At 33.7% G+C, this 22,319-nt stretch overlaps 3 protein-coding genes and 1 non-coding gene across 4 annotated transcripts; all 4 read left to right on the top strand.

The window, feature by feature from the left end:
- The first annotated feature begins 1,376 nt into the window (after positions 1-1,376).
- On the top strand, positions 1,377-12,369 carry LOC112512450 (sorting nexin 1). Its single transcript, XM_025118420.1, has 11 exons — positions 1,377-1,607; positions 1,700-1,843; positions 3,382-3,517; positions 5,320-5,453; positions 5,708-5,782; positions 7,631-7,790; positions 8,097-8,230; positions 8,627-8,695; positions 8,799-8,878; positions 9,904-9,964; positions 11,927-12,369. Exons 1-11 carry the CDS (start codon positions 1,596-1,598, stop codon positions 12,134-12,136), a joined length of 1,215 nt encoding a protein of 404 aa, XP_024974188.1. The 5' UTR covers positions 1,377-1,595; the 3' UTR covers positions 12,137-12,369.
- A 1,537-nt stretch (positions 12,370-13,906) lies between these two features.
- LOC112513260 lies at positions 13,907-16,722 on the top strand. Its single transcript, XM_025119471.1, has 3 exons — positions 13,907-14,284; positions 16,087-16,140; positions 16,327-16,722. The coding sequence occupies exons 1-3, from the start codon at positions 13,991-13,993 to the stop codon at positions 16,558-16,560; spliced, it is 582 nt and encodes a 193-aa protein (XP_024975239.1). The 5' UTR covers positions 13,907-13,990; the 3' UTR covers positions 16,561-16,722.
- A 962-nt stretch (positions 16,723-17,684) lies between these two features.
- TRNAL-UAA lies at positions 17,685-17,767 on the top strand. The gene has a single exon. It is a non-coding gene; the product is annotated as a tRNA-Leu (tRNA).
- A 745-nt stretch (positions 17,768-18,512) lies between these two features.
- LOC112512279 (cyclin-dependent kinase F-4-like) lies at positions 18,513-19,601 on the top strand. Its single transcript, XM_025118159.1, has one exon. It carries the CDS (start codon positions 18,513-18,515, stop codon positions 19,599-19,601), a length of 1,089 nt encoding a protein of 362 aa, XP_024973927.1.
- The last annotated feature ends 2,718 nt before the right edge of the window (positions 19,602-22,319 follow it).

Genomic DNA, 22,319 nt, shown 5'->3' with positions numbered 1-22,319 from the left:
ACGGTTTATATCGTTTTGAGAAATATAATATTTTTTTACTTTTGAATAAAAATAAATTTGAAGACATCATAAAATTTGAAAAAATATATCGATATTAATATCAAATTAACTATTTAAAAATTTATCGTTATTTTATACAATTTCTTTGATTCAATTTTTTATTATAATTTAATTTAGGTTAAACAGTGAAGTAATTTATTCATGACTTAACAATATAATCTTTATAAAGATAATGTTTTTTTTAGAACTCAATGATTATCCTAATTATATTTTAGTTTTTTATATTTAAAATGAGATACTTATCCTATATTTGATTATGTTTATCTACAATTGGTTATACGAATTAAAAAATTGAGTTTAATAATTTGTACTTACACATAATTACTTGTAATCTTAAATTTTAAGTAATATGCATTAATAAACAGTATTTCATGCATAAATAATGGTTTTTAAGAGTTTTTGTCAAATGTTTTATAATATAATATATTGTTCAATATGGTTTCACCACATATCCGATGGAGACATCGATTTATACAACTTCCAAATCTCTCTCATGCACCGCCTTCTTAATCGCACAACACTGAAACCCATACTTTATAATTGATCACCCTGTAAAATTTGCTATTTATTCTTAATAGAATATTACTGTCTCACATGCCACAACACACTTCACTCAGTCAACCCTCAACCCTCAACCACCATATCTTTACGACGTGTAACATCGCCCCTGATCTCATTCCACTTCTAAATCATGTAGCTTTAGCTACATTTACTGAACTAGCTGATGAATTAATTATATTTGACAAAACTTAATCGAAAAACATAAATTACAAAAAATTTGAATTTAAATAACTTAATTTATTAAACTAACCAATAATCGATATAAAAAAAGTTCAAATATAAATAATCGCAATAAACCAACAAATACTCTATTATTCTGATTTCGAAAAAAATATTACTATGGGGTTGTTTTGACAATTGCTAAAAAGTTTGGTACAAAATGATTAAAAGACTCTCATGTTATAGTGCAAAATGAAATATAATTGTTTAGTAATTGTGTACAATGAAATTAGAGTTCTTAATGGTTAAGAGAGGTCCATGATACAAAATCATTTAGAAAGTTTTAGAATCATTAAGAGATAGATTTTTTTATCAAACAAGATTCATCTATTAACAATTCAAAAGTTGTCTTTAAATAAAACTATTATGAGATAAACAAACAAGATTCATCTATTAACAATTCAAAAGTTGTCTTTAAATAAAACTATTATGAGATAAACAAACAATCTCTGCCTTAAAATAAAATAAAATAAAATAAAATAAAATAAAATATTACTATCCATTCTCGGCTTTCCATCAATTTGTTCACCATCTTATCACATGAAACCAATTTACCTTGAAAAAGACGAAGAAAAATCTTGCGTCTTCTCACTGATTTCATGTAAAATCCAACGACTTACAGCGAATGTTTAGCGATCATCCTCAGGGTTGAAGCAACGTACCCCTACTCTTCCTAATCAAAGTGATCAAATTCTTCCCTCTGGACGCACTTTCATCGTTTTCAGACCAAATCTCTACCACTCGCGGCAAAAATCATGATCACAACGGTAACGGCAATCTTCAAATGATACGTATCCAATCAAAATCAAATTCTGTGGATTGATTATCTAATTTTGATTTGAATCCAACAAACATGCAGCAAAGAAGTGCTACAGGAGGAGGGGGATTGCAGAGCCCTAGATCCCCATCTTCTCAACCTCCGTATCTAACTGTATCTGTCACTGATCCTGCTAAAATGGGGAACGGTGTTCAAGCTTACATATCCTATAAGGTCATCACCAAGGTAATTTCACCGATTTCTTTTAAATTTTTTTGTTGTTGGTATTTTACATATTTATTCATGTGTTGATACTATTCGTATATTGATCGATTAGGAGGTAGTTTGACTGGGGATGGGTTTCACTTCAGTTAATGCAATTATTGGCTTAGATAGCCTCTTACAGAATTCAATCAAAAGGCTGATTTTAAACATGAGGACCATTGTAGCTTATCAGTTTGGTGTTTCAATTAAGAGGAAATGGCTTTAAAACCTGGGAACTTCAGGTCAAACTCTAGTTTTTCACTTCCACTTTGCGAGCCAATAATAGAAAACGAAGAACTTAAAAACTCTTGAATATACATTGAGTCAATGAATATGTCACTATTAGTTAGGAATCCTCAATTGCAATAATTTTGAAGGGCAATGAACACGGTCCTTATATAAAGGAGTATCCATTTTACTTTGGACGGTCATGTGTTTTACTATTTCTTGAAGCTGGGGGGGGGGACTAGATCCCTAGTGAATGAATGTTATGAGGATTTTGAAGGGCAATGAACACGGTCCCTATATAAAGGAGTATCCATTTTCTCTTCTGTTGATGGATCAGATGAAATTAATGTCAGAGTATAAAGGAAACATGTGCGCTTATGTGTTTCCCATTTTGATAATTTGAAACAAGGTAAATAAAGGTATAGTGTTATTGTGGCACAGTCTCTAGGTTGACTTGTGTGGAAATCGGAGTGATGCTTTGTTGTCTGGTCGCAGATGTGTTTTTGCAGTTATGTTGAGTGTGATCTGGCCTAGGCTATGAAGCTGGTGTCTCCTTTCTTATTGAAAGGTGGCATTTAAGTGTCTCATATAGAATTAACGTGAATATTAAGAGAAGTATAAACTAAGGACCATCAGTCATGAAGTTGTATTATATGTTGGTGGTCCCCTGAAACATGTTATTTTAGTACTGGCGAATTGTTGTTGTGTTTTATCCTCATTAATCAACATGGGTTAATGGCGAATGAGGGATACTTGCTATGGGTGAGCGATACTTAATCTGCAGTGAAATGGAATCAGGCAATCTGGCAATGATTGCAGGTGTGGGTCCAAGTCACCAACTCACCACCGTGGGGTGATAGATGGCATGGGGGTGTACGTTCCTTAAATCTGTATTTTCAGTGAAGGATCCTTTCTTACCAATAATGAGAAAAACATGACTACTGTCTACGGTAATATCAGTTCAAGGCCAATATGTGGTTAGTTTGGGCATTAAGCAAACCAAATCCAACGACATGACAATCGTCTTTATACAAGGCTGTTGATTTTGGAAGAGAATATGCTTCGGGAGATTAGGTCCTGACATATCCATCCAGAGATTCGGCCCTCTGTATTTTCACATCACCTTTTCCCATGAATAATATATTTTTTGCACTTTTCACCTTTTCCAAAGAGAAGGGAATTATTTTGAGGATGCAGTGCATTTGCACAACCACTATTTCTTTCTTCTTTCTAGTATTGATGTATCAAATCGTCAGTACTACTGTTATTTCATTCAGATGTTTGTTTTGCAGACAAATTTCCCGGATTATCAGGGTCCAGAAAAGATTGTCATTAGACGTTACACTGATTTTGTATGGTTGCGCGACCGTCTCTTTGAGAAGTACAAGGGTATCTTCATTCCTCCACTTCCAGAGAAGAGCACTGTAGGTAAGATATAAGTCTGCCTTTATTCTACTTGTGACACTTTGACTTTATTTGCTTTGAACATAGAAAAATGTGTTGAGATTGTCTGTCATTAACATTTCCTATCATGTGTCTAAGCATGCTTTTTCATTGTTAGTGTTTAGATTATCTGTCATTAACATTTCTATTATATGCCTTAAGTATGTATTTATTGTCAGGTTTTTTGCTTCTTTAATCAGGTAACTTATTGGCATGCATTGATCCGGTAATTTATGGTGTCCCGTTTTTGGAAGTTACAGAGTTGGGATCCTCTTTCAAACTGTTTGGTTCTTGTAGTTTATAGACATCTTTGATTGGCACACATGTATATATTACTGTCTCCTTGCAGTCATCACTCTTACAAATATTGCTGGGTTCATTGTTTTTATCGAGTCATTCCTTCTTCTGTACTAGCTGATTCGGAGCTGTTATTCATTCATGGGGTAGTGAGTATTCGGAATTTAGGATTCATAAAGCTCTGATTAATTGTGAAAGAAAAAGTAAAATACGTATGTATCTTAATTTTCTTAAACCACATATGATGTGTGGGTGTATATGTATGTGTATATCTGTATACATATGTATGCATGGGAGTATATGATGTTATATGAGAGGCTAATCCATACATTTTTCTTATATATGTGGGCATGACACACCACATAAGAGTTAAAATCCTTTGCGGTCGCCAGACATCCACACGATTTTCTCTTATTTTCTGTGGGCCACACTCTTCTCACATGTTATATACACCTGCTGATGTTAGATATATTAGGGCTTGGTTTCTCATATAGGTATAATTAAGTTTTCAAATCTTGATTCACAAGGCCTGCCAAAATTTCATTCTAATGAATCGTGAACCATATCGAGTTGTAAGATTTGCTTAAAAAATTTCAAGACTATTGTGAATGCACCTAAAAAGTTGTGAACATACATATACTCACTAATGAACCTATGTATGCATGTCGGTTAAAAAACATAGGAGTATGTCTCCCAAGTGCTAGACGCTCTCTAAGATACTGTTTGGGCCCACCTTCATCATTCTTGAAGTCCTTGCTTGTCAACAATTGTATGTCACCCTGTATTATATCATACTTTTATACTTAAGATTGCTTAGATAATAAATATCTTCTCAAAATAATAAAATTGATAATAGAATTTTCATGGTTTTAGGAAGACTAACAAATTAAGAACTTAAGATTAAAGAAAAGAGAGTACGTAGACTTGGAGAGACAAATGGGAAATACAGTGCATAAAAACAATGAGAACCTGCATGAGCCATTGCAGGAAACCCTTCCAGTTGCTAGAAGAGAACATTATAGAAGCGGAGTAAGAATAGTAACTGTCTTGGCTTCATGAACTCTGAGGCTGAAAGAAATGTACCCTTGTGAGAAAAGTTACCATGATATACGTAACAATATATACATAACAAAAACCATTTTAAAGAAGCCACTTAATGATAAAAGGGAAATTCAAACAAGATTCAGTTTGCTAGCAGAGTTTGTACCATTTACTTCATTAATCGAACCAAGCTGTATCTTGAGTTGTACAATCTTAACAATACTGATATGTATATAGACTCATATAATTGTATGACTGCTATACAAAGCAAGCAGAGCCTGGAGGCCAATCTTTAGACCACCTCATCTTTAATTGTTAATCTTTGAACCTTCATATGTTTGTGGAGGACACACTTAAAACGCTTCTTATAATTGTAGTAAATGGAGACAAAATTGCATATAATTTACTTAATCTCTTTCAAATGACTGACTATGACTTCACAAGTGCAGAGAAGTTTAGATTCAGTGCTGAGTTCATTGAGATGAGGCGTCAAGCATTGGATACATTTGTCAATAGGATTGCGATGCATCATGAACTTCAGCAAAGTGAGGATCTGCGAACCTTTTTGCAGGCTGATGAACTGGTAACTGTTCTGGTTTTGATGCTTAGCTAAAAAATCATTAGTTCTCCATAAATGCACTATGATATCGTTTATTACATGTTCTAGATGAGAAGATGCAATAGAAACTTTTCTTGTCCTCATGCTTGGTTGCTGATTTTCTTTTGTGTAGTGGTCACTAGGCAAAATTTTCAATTCTCTTATTTGCGTGCATGTAATTTTATCTTTACACTAGTTCAAATAATTTGTCTCATTGCTACTTGTTGGCTGTTTTGCAGACAATGGAAAGAGCAAGGTCACAAGATACCGGAATCTTCAAGAGGAAGCCGTCGGATTTGATGCAGATATTCAGGGTAACACATAATATGGAATTGAAAGGAAGTGGAAGTAATGTATTTATGCATGATGAAATACACACAAACATGTATGTTACGTGGGATGTGTTTTAAAAGGCATGAATTTTAGGAATTCAACAAAAGGGCATTAGAATCCTAGGTATTGCGTATATAGAACCTAGGATCTCTCAAGCATGCAATAAACCTAAGCACTTGCACTGCAGGGAGATTGCATTGTGAGACCATAGTTTGGAGAGAAGTTTTAGGTTTGTTTTCTACGAAACAGTATCTTGGAAATTAACTGGATAGCATCCCTATTTGAAGGGAACAAACACTCAAATGCTATTACATACGAGGAAAAGCTCAATTACATCAATAAATTCTCAATTAAACATCAAAGAGACACCAATTTCCTCTATATAAAATACCAACCCTTTGCACCAGAACTATTGGCTGTGGAACGACCAGTTTAACGGTGTTTTGCTGTTTTAATCATTTTATTACTGAATAAAAACATATAGAAAGGTGTAATTGTAAACCACGTGGTTTGAGGAAAAAAAATTAGGCAACAAAACTTTATATTTAAAAACCCAAATATATTGCATTCAGAAATGCTATTACATGCAGCAAAACTATGGGTTAGTTCTGCCTACCAGTCTTTCAAATATAACTTCCCAGAATTATTTATACAAAACTATTGGAATAAGTTTGTATCTCTGACCTAATTTGGCTCAAGGCTAAAATTCTTCTAGCAGAAGTTGTGAAATCAGATTGCATAACTCTAATTATCATTTCTCTCTTCTCAGCGGTGATCATTGTTTTTTTTGTGTGTGCCAGAATTGCATGTCTATATTGGGTTTCATGATACCTGATGTTTCTTTAATATCACCATCCCTACAAAATATGAGACGTCTTCAAGGGAATTCATGCAACATTTAGTTAGTTGGAATTTTTAATATCAATCTTTTCTCTGTTTTCTAGTTTTCCAGTTTAGTCCTTTTCTTTTTTCTTCAATCACTCATATGCTGCTTGATTTCCTACACATCTGTCCACTTTCACTTTCAGTTCCTTAGATTTATCCAATTAAAAAGATAACCTCTTAATTGCAACAATCAGATACCTAATACCTTAGATTTATCCAATGTCGCATCTATGTGCATGAACCTTTTCCAATTCCTCATCTCATATCATCTTCACCACCTGCTACCACGACCCTCTTTATCAACGACTTGCCACACTCACCACTCACACCCACAATTCACATATACAATTGCACACAGAGATATGTATTACTAATCAGGCCAATGGTTATTTAGGGAGATGGATAACTAGATGGGGAGAGTCTATAGATAGAGCCTCCACATATATGAAAGTAACGGCTTTGAGCTCCACCAACAAAAATCAACAAGAAAAGACTTCACCTTGTAGAAATCTCTGGTTTCAATTTCAATAGCTCTTGCTTTTATTTAAATTTTTTGAATTTGGTTCGTATGTTTTAGATTTGTGTTTCTGTGTAAATTTAGCCTTGTCATGTCAAGACTGCAAGGAGGATGGTTTAGCTCTTGCTCAATGCAACACTAGAAAGCTATTATACCAATTGAATTGGTCGTCAAATTCTTTTATGATACAAATCTTTTTACGTGGCAGATGGCATGGCCATCAAAGTTTTTCTGTAGACCTCTCTTTTGGTAGCAGTTGGTGTGGCCATCAAGGGACCAATAGTTCTGCATCTTTAAAAATGTTAAACTGTCAATTTGTATGTATCTGTTCTATAATCTGACTCGTGCAAGGATTGACCACACAACTCTGCCTTGAAAGATCTATATATCCATCAGATAATCTAATATCATGTTATGGATGCAACAGGATGTCCAATCTAAAGTGAGTGATGTAGTTCTTGGGAAAGAAAAGCCAGTGGAAGAAACAAATCCAGAGTATGAGAAATTGAAACGCTATATATTTGAGCTTGAAGATCACTTAGCTGAAGCCCAGAAGCATGCATATCGTCTAGTAAAGAGACATAGAGGTACTTCAAACTTGTAGCAGCCTCTACAGTAGTTCCTTAACCTTTCAGTAGCTACTTCTGCAGTTACAGATTATATATTAGATGTATATTAAACACAATTGGCAATTCTGAAGAACAAGGAGACAAAAGCTTGTTTTGATGTTAGACGAAGATTGATATCTGATAAAAATTTAGTTGCTTGTGGTTTAGCAGAAATTCTTGCTTTCTGCAGAATTGGACACGGATATCAACTGACCATAATGGATTGGGAGAAAAGGCCGATGTAGTTGAGTTGCTATAACACAATCTTTTTAATTATTGTTACAGAGTTGGGGCAATCTCTAGCAGATTTTGGGAAGGCAATCAAGCTCCTTGGTGCTTGTGAAGGAGATGCTCTTGGGACTGCATTCTCTGAGCTTGGAGCAAAATCCGAGATGCTATCAATCAAGCTACAAAGAGAAGTCAGTTTCTATATATGTACTCCCCCATCTAAAAAAATAGGCGCCCACATTAAATAAGACACTGTTTAGAAATGTGTAATTATTACACTTTTTATAATCAACTAAATGACAATTTTACCCTTAATAATGGGGGTACTAATGAATTTCTCCATCTCGTAATTAAGCGTAGAATTGGAAAGCTTAAAAGTAAATACTTATTCTGGGACAAGCTAAAGTAGAAACGTGGACAAATATTTTGGGACAGAGGGAGTAAATTTTTTTAGATGTCTACATTATTTTGAAACGACAAAACATAAGTTTGAACCTATGATAAATCAGTACAAAATATTGGGTAACTCTATTGATCTTTGCATGTGGATGCTGCATCTAACATCTCTTTTTGTGATATATTTTAAGGCCCACCATCTATTAATGAATTTCGAAGAACCTCTGAAAGACTATGTACGTGCTGTGCAATCTATCAAGGTAAGTTTTGAACTTCCAAAGCTCGTCAATGACCAACTACATAGGCTGTGATACTTATGTTTCTTGAATTTCTCTCATTTTCTTGTTTCTGATTTATGAACAGGGGACAATAGCAGAGAGGGCCAATGCTTTTAGGCAGCAGGTTGAATTGGCCGAGACGATAAAGCTAAAGGAAATTGATCTGTATGATTTCCAATATGCAATATTTCACTTGATCATCTAGATTGCATTAATAAACCAAACAAACCTGAAGGTGGGGTCCCCCGTCCCGTCCCCCGGGGGGGGGGGGGTGTACACAGGCCTGACCTCCACCTAAAGAGTAGAGAAGACCCTCGGCTTGTGTATAAAGTGCAAAAAAGTACGTTAAAAGAACATAAGAACACTCAAAAAGAACTTGAGAAACAAGAAAAAAATGCTAAAATTTGAAAACGAGTTAGATTGCATAAATGATGAGCAAAATGGATCTGAGAGCCATAGTTTTCTTATAAATCCAAATCATTATTTATCCTGAATCTTGATTTCATGATCAAGTCAGGGTTGAAACAGGAAACATGAATAACTTTTTGTTCTTAGATTATGTCTGAATTGCTGTTGCCCCATTATGAAATGATTTATTATTTATTAGTGTCAAGAACTTTTTGCAATGTGACATTCTCATTACTGCACGGCTGATATGGCAATGACTTAATTTGTCATATTTCTGGTTCTACCTTCACTTTTATGGCTAGCAGGTTCATCCTAAAAGCTATGTGATATGTGGGGAATGAGCCCTTGTTATAGATGAGTTATTGTTTAGAAATTTAACTATGGAAGTACTAGCATCTACTTTGTTATAAGTAAAGTTTATCAAACAAAGCCAGTGCGTCCCACCCGGAGTTGGGATCTGGTGAATGGGATGTACGCATACCCGATCTCTACTTTAAACTGTTTCCGTCTTTGTTATAAATAAAGTTTGTGAAACCAAAAACCACAAATTAAAAAGTGCTCATTCCATTGCTCTAGAATCCATGAGGCAGGATTTAGGAGGTTGCTGTTGGCTTACCATATTCCGTAAAAAAGCTAAAGTTTAGCTTTTGGTTTTCCTGTGAGTTAGTTGAGGCTGTTAATGAAATGCATAATGTTCTGTGCTTATGGAACAGAGTTCTCTGATTTAAATACGGTATTTATACGTATTGATGGTTCATATTTGTATTATATTTGTGTTTCAGCAACAAATTCAGGCTAACTCGATCGGAAAAGATGTCAGAAGCGGAGCATGAGTATGAGGAGGTTAGTAAATTATGCATTAATTGCTCTACTACGGGATTCATAATTGAAAGTATTACAGAACACTTTGTTAAGAAATTTCTCGTCTCTCTTATGGGAAATAATTAAACACCCCTCACTTTCTTCATCCCTGTGCATTTCTCAAGTGTTAGGATACTTTTAGATGGAACGCTTGCTGAAGTTTGCCTGGTAGCTTTCTAATATCCCAGAGATAGATTTTGACTGTCAACACATTTGAATTTATTTCCTAAACAATTTGGCAGATTTTTAGGTTGCGAGTCTGTAAAGCATCATAACTAGGAATTAAGAGTTTTTGGTATTTTCCAGTTTTCACGGCTAAAACTCTTAGATTGCGTTCGGTAAGTGTAACCAAATGTCTTTATAGTGTTTTGGTGATGAGACAAAATGTTGAAATGACCAAGTTGCCCCTAAAGTATTATTTAATGTTTATTTACCTTGTAATAATCATAAATGAGACATGTCAAGTAATTATTTAAATAATTTTGTTATAAACATTGATTCATAATTTCTTTTTATTATATGTATATATCATAAACTTTTAATATATGTATATGTAATACTAGGGTTGGGTTCCGGTGAGAAGGAGAGTTAAGGTGAGAAGCGTAAGAAGGGATCTCCACCTTTGGATGTACATTAGGATGAGATGCAGCGAGATGAGATGCACCTAGATGCACGGATCAATCCTTGTATCAAGCGCGATTCATGGGTGGGTTTGAGATTAAAGGTGATCAAGGGTCCAAATCCCTTCTTACGCTTCTTACGCTGCTCACCTTACCTCTCCTCACACGATCCTTCGCCTATAATACTATACATATCATAATAGTTTATATATGTGTGTGTGTGTCTATATATATATATATATAGGGTTGGGTTCCGGTGAGAACGAGAGTTGTTGAGAAGCGTAAGAAGAGATATCCACCATTGGATGCACATTAGGATGAGATGCACCTAAATGCACCGTATTAATTCCCATGAGAAGCGCAATTCATGGGGGGCACGAGATTAAAAGTGATCAATGGTCTAGATCCTTTCTTACGCTTCTCACCTTAACTCTCCTTCTCATACGATGCTTCGCCTCTCAATTTAACTCCTATTCTCACTTGATCCTTCATCAATCTATCTATCTATCTATCTATATAGATATATAGGTGAAGAATCGTGTCAGAAGGAGAGTTAAGATGAGAAGCGTAAGAAGGGATCACCTTCAATCTCAAACCCACCCATGATTCGCGCTTGACACGGGGATTGATCCGGTGCATCTCATCCTAATGTGCATCCAAGGATAGAGATCCTTTCTTACGCTTCTCACATTAACTCTCCTTATCACCAGAACCCGACCCTAACATGAGAAGTGTAACAAAGGATTTGGACCCTTGATCACTTTTAATCCCATAACAACCCATGAATTGCGCTTCGAAGGGAATTGATCTAGTGTATCTCATTAGTGTTGATCTAGTGGTTCTCTTCGATTAGGATTGATCTAAGGGTGGAGATCATTTCTTACCCTTCTCACCATAACTTTCATTCAAACCGGACCCAACCCTTTACACACACACACACACACACATATATATATATAGGTGGAGATTCGAACAAGAACATCATCATTTTACGAAAGTGTGAAAACACCCCTATCACATATTATAATAGACCTGAGGGGACTGATGGTGTGCGGGCGACTTGGCCTGTGACCTAGGTTGCACCAAGGTCGCCCTAATCCTGATTTACTATCACATATGATGGATTGCAGTATCACATACGCGCCATTTGTACTTGCAACTTTTGGTAGCTTAAGTTGAAACTTCTTCAATCAGTAAGTAGTTTTACACCACCAAGCATCTCTGCAAAAACCTGCAAGTGAAAACATTATATGTTGACAGCTGAATCCCCCAAGTTTCTTATGTCATATGTTCTGACCTACCTGCTAACATAACTCGAATGCAGCTGAAAGCTGATGGTGAGGAAGCAACCAAAAGATTCGAGACGATAGTGCGGCTAATGAATGAAGAAATCGTGCGTTTCCAAGATCAAAAAACACAAGATATGGGTCTGGCTTTCCATGAATTCGCAAAAGGGCAAGCACGTCTAGCAAATGGTATTGCTGACGCTTGGCGAAGTCTCCTTCCGAAACTTGAGGCTCTTTCTTCCTCATAACCGAGCTTTAAACCCCAACACGTTCACCCATCGAGAACGGTCTTTCCGTCGAGATGACTGTTTTCTGTTTGCTTTCGTTGTCTGTATTTTAACGTCCAACACATTTGAAATCTTCATTTTATTGGGTAGACTTTTTTGAAAATTTTGCTGTTCATTTTTCTAGAGAGATGTATTAGTATTAGTATCAGTATCAACATCAACATCCAATCTAATTGTGTTGACAACTTTTTCTTATGTTTTACACTATTTTTTCTTGCACATTTTGTTTGTTCCATTTGTGTTCGTAGTTGCTCCTTCTACCTTTTTACTCGCGTTGTTGCACAAGTCAAAGGTTCTTACAGAAATAGTTGTTTTACTTTTTTTGAGGTAGATGGTATATCTATACGTATTGATTTGGTTCGAGGTTTTTGTACCCTTGAGATTGAGGGTGTTCATGGGTTGGGTTGAATGTATTTGAACAATCAAATTCAATGTTTGTGGTTTGAAAAATCTTGACCCAACTCAACCCGAACCAAAATACAACTCAACCCGTATGGGTTGGTCGGGTTGATATTTTGGTACATTAAAATATTTTTCTAACATATAATATGTTATTTCTCTACTCATATTTTTTTTTCATCATCAACTATTTGATACAACTTATCCATATACTTTTTATGTATATCACATTCAGTTAATTTTCTCAATTTACATATATATGTTCACAGTTACTGAACATATATWCGAATGAGTTATATAAAGATGTAAATAGATTGAAAATATGTGTATATGAAAAGCATACATGATAGTATAATTGTCTAATGTGCATATTAATAGAAATTTAACAATCATATTAAATCAAAGAAATAAAAAGATATCGGATTAATCGGGTTGGGTTGAGTTCAAATAATAGTATTTTAAATGCTAATAGTATTTTAAATTGTTTTATTCGAATAAATTATATATATATATATATATATATATTTTATAATTATAGTTGATACATTTATTGTTTATAAAACTAAAAAACGCTAGAAAAAAGACTTGGCAGGTTAATCTACAACCCGTATTAAAACCTTACTTTGTTTGAACCCGAGTTTATTTACACTATTTTTTCAATTTGTCAATACTGTCTATCTTATTCTATTTTCTAATAGATATAAAATTATTAAAGGTGTTTGATTTAATACAATGATATCAACTATTAACACATATTACTTAATGAAACATCTCACAACACATATATGAAAACTCATATCATTCCTCAACGTTTTTATCATCAATCTTATCTATATATCTTAAAACAAACCAAACGTTAGAATAGACGATAGTAATAGAAAACATAATAAAAAGTTTGATATTTATAACGCATCCAAACACAAATTTATAAAGCTTTCGCCTCACCTGAGTTTCGGCTCGAGCTATATGAGACAAAAACTCGTCCCACGATTTTCTTAGACTGGGTTTCATTTTTGATCCCTTATCTATGGCTACTTTTTGGTTTTGGTCTATAAAATTCATAAAATACATTGGTGGTCTATTTTTTATGTTTCGAATTCAAAATAATCCCTCCTGTTAACGCCTTTAGAGAATGATATGTTAAGTGACGTTTGAGAGGTGGAATTTACTCCATAGATGAAATATCAAAAATGCAATTCACTTCGTTTTCTTATTCTAAAAATCATTAGTTAAAAAGACAAGGGGCTAAAACCAATATTTATCTGATAGTTTAGGGACCATTTATATAAAATTTACCCCATGAATTTTATCTATGGCCTTGTGGAACGAAGCATCGCCCCAAAATTCAAAAACCATATCCTATAAATATATGGACCATTAACAGCCACTTTCCTCGATCCCTCTATTTCACCGGCCATGGCTACGGTATGTAGCAGGCAGCTCTTCCTGCATCTAAGAGGATTCGTCGGCTCGAAGCTGCCATTTTCGTCGGCTCTGGTTAGTCCTCGATTTCACTTACCGGAAAACAAGAAAAATTGGGGTTCGAGACTAGTTTTAACTGGTGAATTTACCGGCTGTGTTGTTCCTCGAGCATCTCCGACGAACGGAAACATCACTCCAGCCGGAGACGATGAAGAAGGAGTGTCTTTGGGAACGATGAGACTGCCTATGAATACCGATCTCGATAGATTTGAAGCCTTGCTGTTTCAGGTACCCTACTTTACTCTGTCTGTTAAAATCAATTTCTGAAAAAGGAGATGTTTGAAAAAACCAGGGGCTAATGATTTGGGGGCAGATATCAGAATAAATAAGAGGCTCTCATGATATAGTTCAAAATGAAATATAATTGTTTCTTAACATTTTACAATGAAATTAGAGTGCTGAATAATTATTTACAATGAAATTAGAGTGCTGAATAGTTAAGGAAGGTCCGGATACAAAATTATTCATAGGGAATCATTAAAGGACATATTTTTTTTTGCCAAATAATATTTACATCTTAATGATTCAGAATCTTCATCTTAATGAAACTATTAAAAGGTAAACAAACAACCCTAGCCTTAAATAAAAATTTTAAATGAAAATATAATTAATTTTTCTCATTATTTTGAAGAGTAAGTTTTTTCAAACTATAATTTTAATAGAAAACTATTAAACTTTCTAGTTTTAAATGATTAAATTCTTAAATATTTTTTGAATAAATTAAATGATTGAATTTTTAAAAATTGGTTACTTATTTCATTTTAATTCAAAAATGTATTGTAACCCACTAGAAATGTCTTAAAATGAAACTACTTATAAACCCCTAAAAATAGATCAAAAAGAGGGAGATCGATGACAAACCAACAATATGATAACCGATACGAAGAACGGGTAACGATGGGAAGACAAGAGTGGTGAGGGGGAGTAATACCATTGTTTGTGAGTGGTTTGAAAGGCGTACGGTTTGGAAACAGTAAACTGATTTAAGTTTTTCTTTTACTTTAAGGCATTTCTAGTCCCTAGTCGGTTCCATGTAGTTTTTTTTGTTAAAAACGTAGGTAACAAATTTTTAAAAGTCCGATCATTTATTTATTACAAATAAATAGTTCAAGAATTTAATCATTTAAAATGAGAAAATTTAATTGTTTTTTTCATTCAAAAAAATAGCTCTTGGACTTAGTCGTTCAAAATAAGATGGTTTGTTTAATTTAGTTCTAGACTTTTTTGTAAAAAAAAAACCTAAACTGGTTTTACCATTCCTAAACTGTATGTCCCTCAAACCCTTGCAAGGTTTTTTCCACTTTAAAATCTTCGTACCCATTTACAAATGGTTTTTTTAGGTTAAGATAAGGCAGATAACTGAGGGGCACTTTACCGAACGTTTACTTGGGTAAATGTGCTTAACGGTAAAATTCAATATTATGATTTACTTATCGAGTAAGATTTTAGTCCACGAAATCGGTATTGTTTGTAACACTTTACACGGTAAGTGCTAACTATGGGAAGAGTATTGCCCTCACTTAGCAGGTAAGACTCTCGTCCTTGCTTTCGCTCTTATCGGGTAAGATTCTTGGTCCTTACCGTATTTATTCAGTAAGGTAATGTAACTTGGTAAACATCCGGAAAACAACCCCTAATTTTTAAAACTTTTATTATTAAAATAAATATTCAGAACTTAATAATTCAAAACGAAATCAAGGAGTTCATCACTCAAAATGGAAACATCGTTGAACTTTTCCTTCTAAAACATGATAAGTGTAGCTCAACTGACAATAAGACTTTGACATTTGGGGATTCTCTTCAGAGGTCACCTGTTCGAGTCCTATAAGACCACTGAAGATATTCCTGGTTGTTCTCTAAGACCCTGAGATTAGTCGAAGTACGCCCAATCTGACCCAAACACCCACAGCTAAAATAAATCCTATAAATTTAGAGTACTTGCATAGAAATACTGAATGAAACTAACAAAAATGAGTTGATATGTTTATAGAAGTTTGTATCTAAAGCCTGGTGTGTATGTTTATCAACAGTGGGCCAACAGTTTATCCCAAGGTGCCCAATTACCACTTCCCATGCCTCTAAAGGTTAGTTGTCTACATTCCCATTTAATATTGAAACATCTGCATATGTTATATTAAGACATGACTGATTGATTAAGACAAAAATCAGGTAGATGAGACAATATTAATAAATTAAAACCATCATTCTCGTCTGGTCCTCCCTCGTTAAGTTATGTCGGGTCTTGACATGAAATTATGTAAGTGAAACAGGTTGATAAAATCCAAGGAGGAGTAAGGCTCGGGTTCATTACAATTGGGGATGGAGTCACGGAGGTCCCTGTGTACATAGACTGTTTGGTTTTTCCGGCAGTTGCAGGTTCAACGCCCGTTTTTCGAGCCGTAAGAGATGGGCCGATGAAAGACCGGTCACCTCCCGGAGAACCGAGAATCATGAAAAGCCTTCTTGCTGCCCTTAAAAAATCGGTTGAATTAGCTACACTTTGAAACCGTTTCTTTTCTTTTTATGTTACTTTTTGCTTGCATATGTCTTTATACAATTACGTTTACATATTTGGTTGTCGGTAAGAAATTGTTGGTGTTTTAACCCCACTCGTTTTAACCGTTTTATCAAGATTCTTAAACCTAATGAACTTGGGTTTAGAAGTCAATGTTTGTTTTCTGAATGATCAATTTATACTGTAAGAAATAATTTAGTATTTTTTTAGAATTCTTAAACCTAATGAACGTGGGTTTAAAGTTCTTGTTTTTTTGTATATTTTTTAATTCATTCTTTAATTTTTGATTCAATAATATAGTTTTTTATAAAAATAATAATTAAGTATTTTGTCAGAACTTAATAATTATCTTAATTATATTTTAAATTATATATATATATATATATATATAATAAAATATTTATTCTCTATTTGATTATGTTTATCTATAGTTAGTTACACGAATTCAAATATAAAACTTTAATAGGTTGTACATATGTACAATTTACTTGTAATCTTTAATTTTAATAATATACCTCAATAAAAAAAAATACTTTATGCATAAAAATTGGTTTTTAAGAGTTTTTGTTAAAAATATAGTATATATATATATATAAATACTTTTATTGATGTATATTATTAAAATTAAAGATTACAAGTAAATTGTATATATATATACAATGAATACAAAATTAACACAATAATGATCCAAACAAACTTAATTTCAAACATCAACACAACTTGATCTCCATTTTAGAATTTGGATATATTTCATGGTAGTATTGTATCAATCTTTCATATGATCAAAAACCTAAATCAAAATTAAATACGAACAAGATATGATTATAAATCCAAAATCCCTTACAGTTATGTTTATGAAAGATACTCTCCTGTTTACCATTATAATCAGTCTTGATTTAAGTTTTTTTTTTCTTTTATGGTTACTCATTATTCCACATTAATTGCTGTTACTATGATCTAATTATTAATAAACTTTGATAACCTTATTATAAATTAAACAATTTTTTTTTATCATTGATCAAGAAAAAGACGAATTTACATTAAAATAATATAAATACCTTTTTTTAATTTTAATATTAATAACAATAAATGATGTTATTTATGAACAAAAAGGCTGGTTTGCCCGAGAGGTTAAGGGGGAAGACTTAAGATCTTCTGCACATAAGTGCGCATGGGTTCGAACCCCATAGCCAGCATTTATTATTATTATTTTATTTTATTAAAAATAAACTCACACAAGTTATTTCCCCGCCCACACCACCGCTTCATTCTTCTCCTCCGACCGCCGGAATACTCTCTCCACCGGAATGTTTCTACCAAAACACCACCACCCTTTTCTTCAATCTCGGTATCCGCATCTCATCATCCAACATCATTCTTTAATTTCATTACTCCAACGATTCCCGATTTGGAGTCCGTTTGAACATGGCTTTGAATCCTCCCTTGACAGAATTAGTGATCATGAAGTCAATTTGAAGTTTAACGATTGAACGCAGGTCAGATGGAAGCATCATAATCACCGATTTTGTGGATACGAATCCTAACATGATTTCAGGTTTTCCACAGTTATATACTTTCACTTGATTAATGGATGTTTATATTTAGTTGATTGCACATTTGAATCATGGAAGATTTTGTTTCCTTATTTGTGATCTTGATCCGTTTGCGGAAATGTCGGGAAGAACAGCTTTGGCGCCAAATCAATCTACTCATGAAAAGGAAAGTAAATATGATCCTAAGAGAAGTATAATTCCTAAACTCTAAAACCTTCCATATCTAATATCTTCTCAATCACTATAAATTAACACACACCACTTCTCAATCCTATGCTTCAACTTCTTCTTCACCATTAGGGTTTATATCTTTGCATTTGTCTATCGAAGTTTCTTATTCTTCTTCTACGTTTTGTGTCTGTTTCCTTGAGATCAAGGGCTATAAACAATGGAAAAATATCAAAGAATCAGAGAAATTGGGCGKGGGTCATATGGGGTTGTCTTTAAAGCAYTGAATACAGAGAAYGGAGAACTGGTTGCAGTCAAGAAGATGACCGACAGRAAGWATTATTCGAGWAAAGAATGCATGAATCTGAGAGAAGTCARGTCACTATGCAAGATGAGGAATCATCCTAACATCGTCAAGCTCAAAGAAGCCGTTGTACAAAACAACATACTGTTCTTGGTGTTTGAATACATGGAATGCTCTCTCTGGCATCGTATGAGACACMKAACAWATCCCTTCTCYGAAATCGAGATCAGAAACYTGTGCTTCCAAATCTTTCAAGGTCTTGCATACATGCATAAYGAAGCCGGCTACTTCCATCGCGACCTTAAACCGGACAACCTTCTAGTTTCCAAGGATGTGATCAAGATTGCGGATCTTGGTCAAGCTCGTGAGATCAATGGCGAACCTCCATACACCGATTACATTACAACACGCTGGTATCGTGCCCCYGAGGTTCTTCTCCATGCGCGAGCACATGATTCTTCGGTTGACATGTGGGCSATGGGTGCCATCATGGTTGAATTRTTTACCCTCCGACCACTGTTTGAYGGTTCTTCTGCAACAGAGGTAATGCGTAAGATTTGCAGCGTGATCGGCACCCCAACAGAAACCACATGGAGCTTGGGAATGTATCTTGCGAATAATATCAATTATCGGTTTCCAGAGTTTCCGGGTGTGGATCTTTCCTCATTGATACCATGTGCAAGCCCAGAAGCAATCAATCTGATCTCTACCCTCCTTTCATGGAGTCCATGCGCAAGGCCAACAGCCAAAGAGGCACTTGAGCACCCATTCTTCTATGGGTGTTATTACCATATTCCACACCCCCAATTCGACTGCGTTACTTCGTCTCGAATGATGAGAGACCGAGCGCTACCACTGGTATTTAAAATGGCGATGCGACGGGATATGTTGAAGCAGATCACTCGACGTCTGGAAAGTTGCTTGAGTGGGTTAAAAGGATCGGAGACTCCAAGGGAAGACTTGGTGCATCATCTCCCAGAAATCCTATTCGACTTTGAGGGTTAATTCAGTTTATACATGTATGAATGGATATGGGTAAATATGTGGGGGTTTTGGTTGAAAGCTGTAGGTTATGAAAGTATTGCATTAAAGGTGTTAATTAAGGTGTGTTAGTGTTATAAACTCTTGTTTTGTTGCTGCTGCTTCATTGGTTATGAATGGTGGGTTCTTCCTTTTCATTTTAGACGTGTTTCATCTCAATTTTACATATAAATCGATGAATATATAAATCAAACGAGCGGAGTCAATAATTCAAGATTAATATTCATCAAATTACAAATTTATTGAAATTTCAAGAGAGTGAACCACATAAATAAATATATATATATATAGTCATCAATTATCATTAATGTTTTAGGAGCCCTTTATCAAACGCTTACCCGGCTAAGTGCTTACCAAGTCATATTATTTTACTGGATGAATATGACAAATACCAAAAATCTTACCCGGTAAGAGCGAGACAAGGAACAATAGTCTTGTACGGTAAGTGAAGACGACGACTCTTACCATGGTAAGAGCTTATCGGGTAGATTATTGCATACGGTGTTGTTTTTGTGGAGTAAAATCTACCCCGATAAATAAGTAATAATGTTGAATTTTACCGGTAAACACTTATCAGATAAATATTTAATAAACGGCCCCTTAATTTCATTCACATGAGAGAGGTCCCTTCCTGTCAAATTCTTTTGTTAAATGCTCTAGCCCAAGGGACACTTTGGTCATTTTAGAATACTTTTTAAAATAAACTTAAGCAGTTAAGTGTATTACTATTATCGTTAAGGCTGTAAACGAACCGAAAATTCAATAAACCGTTCGGTTGGAAGTTCATTAATGTTCGTTTATTTAATAAATGAACGAACATGAACAATATTTTTTGTTCGTTTAGTTAAATGAACAAACATGAACAAGAGTCAGTGGATTGTGAATCCACCATGCGCGGGTTCAATTCCCGTCGTTCGCCCAAATTTATTTTTTTTAATAAATTATTCGCTACAAAGTCATGTTTATTCATTTATGTTCGTGAATGTTTGTTTGTTTACCGTTCGTTTACGTTTGTTTATATTCGTTTGTTTATGTTCGTTTATATACTAAATTTAATATATAATCTTTTGTTTATTTATTTTGAAATTCAAATAATATTTATTTATGTTTATTTAGCCCGTTTGTTTATGTTCGTTTAGCATGTTAACGAACGAACATAAATGAACACGAACACACCTGATTTCTAAACGAACGAACACGAACACAAAGATTTTCGTTGTTTACCATTCGTGTCCGTTCGTTTGTTCGGTTAAATTAAACGAACGAACATAAAAAACTTTCGTTCGTGTTCGTTCGGTTCATTTACAACCCTAATTATGGCTTGTGTACAAATATGTAAAGCAACTTGAAAAAAACTAAAAATATTCCACCGACCACCGAGCATCTCGAATAACCTCTCTGAAATATAGTTACAAAACATAAAATTTTAATAAGAATTACATTCATCTCTAACAGATTTCCTATTTTAGAGATTTTAACATAAATTATATTATTATAACATTTTCTAATTTATCGGGTAAGTATTTAATAAACGGACATTTAATTTCACTCACATGAGAGAGGTCCCTTCCTCTACGGGCCGTCAAATTCTTTTGTTAAATGCTCCAGCCCAAGGGACACTTTGGTCATTTTAGAATACTTTTTAAAATAAACTTAAGTGTATTAATATTATAACTAGAGCTGTAAACGAATCGAACGTTTAGTAAACTGTTCATGAACCGTTCGGTTGGAAGTTCGTTTATTTAATAAATGAACAAACATGAACAATTTTTTTTTGTTTAGTTAAACGAACGAACATGAACAAGAGTCATGTTTGTTCATTTATGTTTATAAACGTTTGTTTGTTTTTCGTTCATTTACGTTTGTTTATATTCGTTCGTTTATATACTAAATTTAATATATAATTCTTTGTTTATTTACTTTGAATTTAAATAATATTTATTATGTTTGTTTAGCTTGTTAACGAATGAATATAAACGAACACAACACACTTGATTTGTTAACGAATGAACATAACTTAATCTAATCGGTGAAATTAAATAAAATAATCAATTTTCACTCCTAACATCAAGTTTTAGAGAATTCTATTAAAGCTCGATGTTTGAATTCGTATAAATAACTGCGGATAAAAATAATCAAATAGTAGATGAATATCTCATTTTAAAATATAAAAAATCTAAAATATAATTAGGATAATTATCGAGTTCCAACAATATAATTAAGTATTATCTTTATAAAAAAATTATATTATTAAACCAAATATAAATTACTTCGTTATTGTACATAAATTAAATTATAAAAAAATWGAATTAAAAAATTACACAAAAAAATAAAGAATTTCAAGTAGTTAATTTGATACTAATATCGATATATTTTTGTCAAAATTTTATAATATCTTCAAACATATATTTTATTCAAAAATAAAGACATCTTCGCTTTCTCAAAATCACATAAAGCCATATTATAACATCGACTGAGATAAAAAATAAAATGAAATATTAAAATCACGATGTATCTCGCTGTATTGCGCGAGTACACTTCTAGTAAAATAAAATATAAATGTTCACAAGAGGTCAGCTAAATGCATCCATATATCGTTAAATGTACCCTTACCTACCACTTTTCGCACACACGTTGACAATAAGACTTACTTTTTACATTTCAATAAATGATTTGACTTTG

Source organism: Cynara cardunculus (genome assembly GCF_001531365.2).
Source record: "Cynara cardunculus var. scolymus isolate 2C chromosome LG 5, CcrdV1, whole genome shotgun sequence".
Lineage (NCBI taxonomy): Eukaryota > Viridiplantae > Streptophyta > Magnoliopsida > Asterales > Asteraceae > Cynara > Cynara cardunculus.
The sequence above is the reverse complement of the archived record's forward strand: the minus strand, read 5'-3'. Positions and strand labels throughout refer to the sequence as shown.

Coding starts and splice junctions, on each gene's coding strand:
- LOC112512450 (XM_025118420.1), top strand. Junction 1,844..3,381: donor CCTATAAGGTCATCACCAAG/GTAATTTCACCG, acceptor TTTGTTTTGCAG/ACAAATTTCCCGGATTATCA. Junction 8,231..8,626: donor CAATCAAGCTACAAAGAGAA/GTCAGTTTCTAT, acceptor ATATATTTTAAG/GCCCACCATCTATTAATGAA.
- LOC112513260 (XM_025119471.1), top strand. CDS start 13,991: ATGGCTACGGTATGTAGCAGGCAGCTCTTCCTGCATCTAAGAGGATTC. Junction 14,285..16,086: donor TTGAAGCCTTGCTGTTTCAG/GTACCCTACTTT, acceptor GTTTATCAACAG/TGGGCCAACAGTTTATCCCA. Junction 16,141..16,326: donor CACTTCCCATGCCTCTAAAG/GTTAGTTGTCTA, acceptor TAAGTGAAACAG/GTTGATAAAATCCAAGGAGG.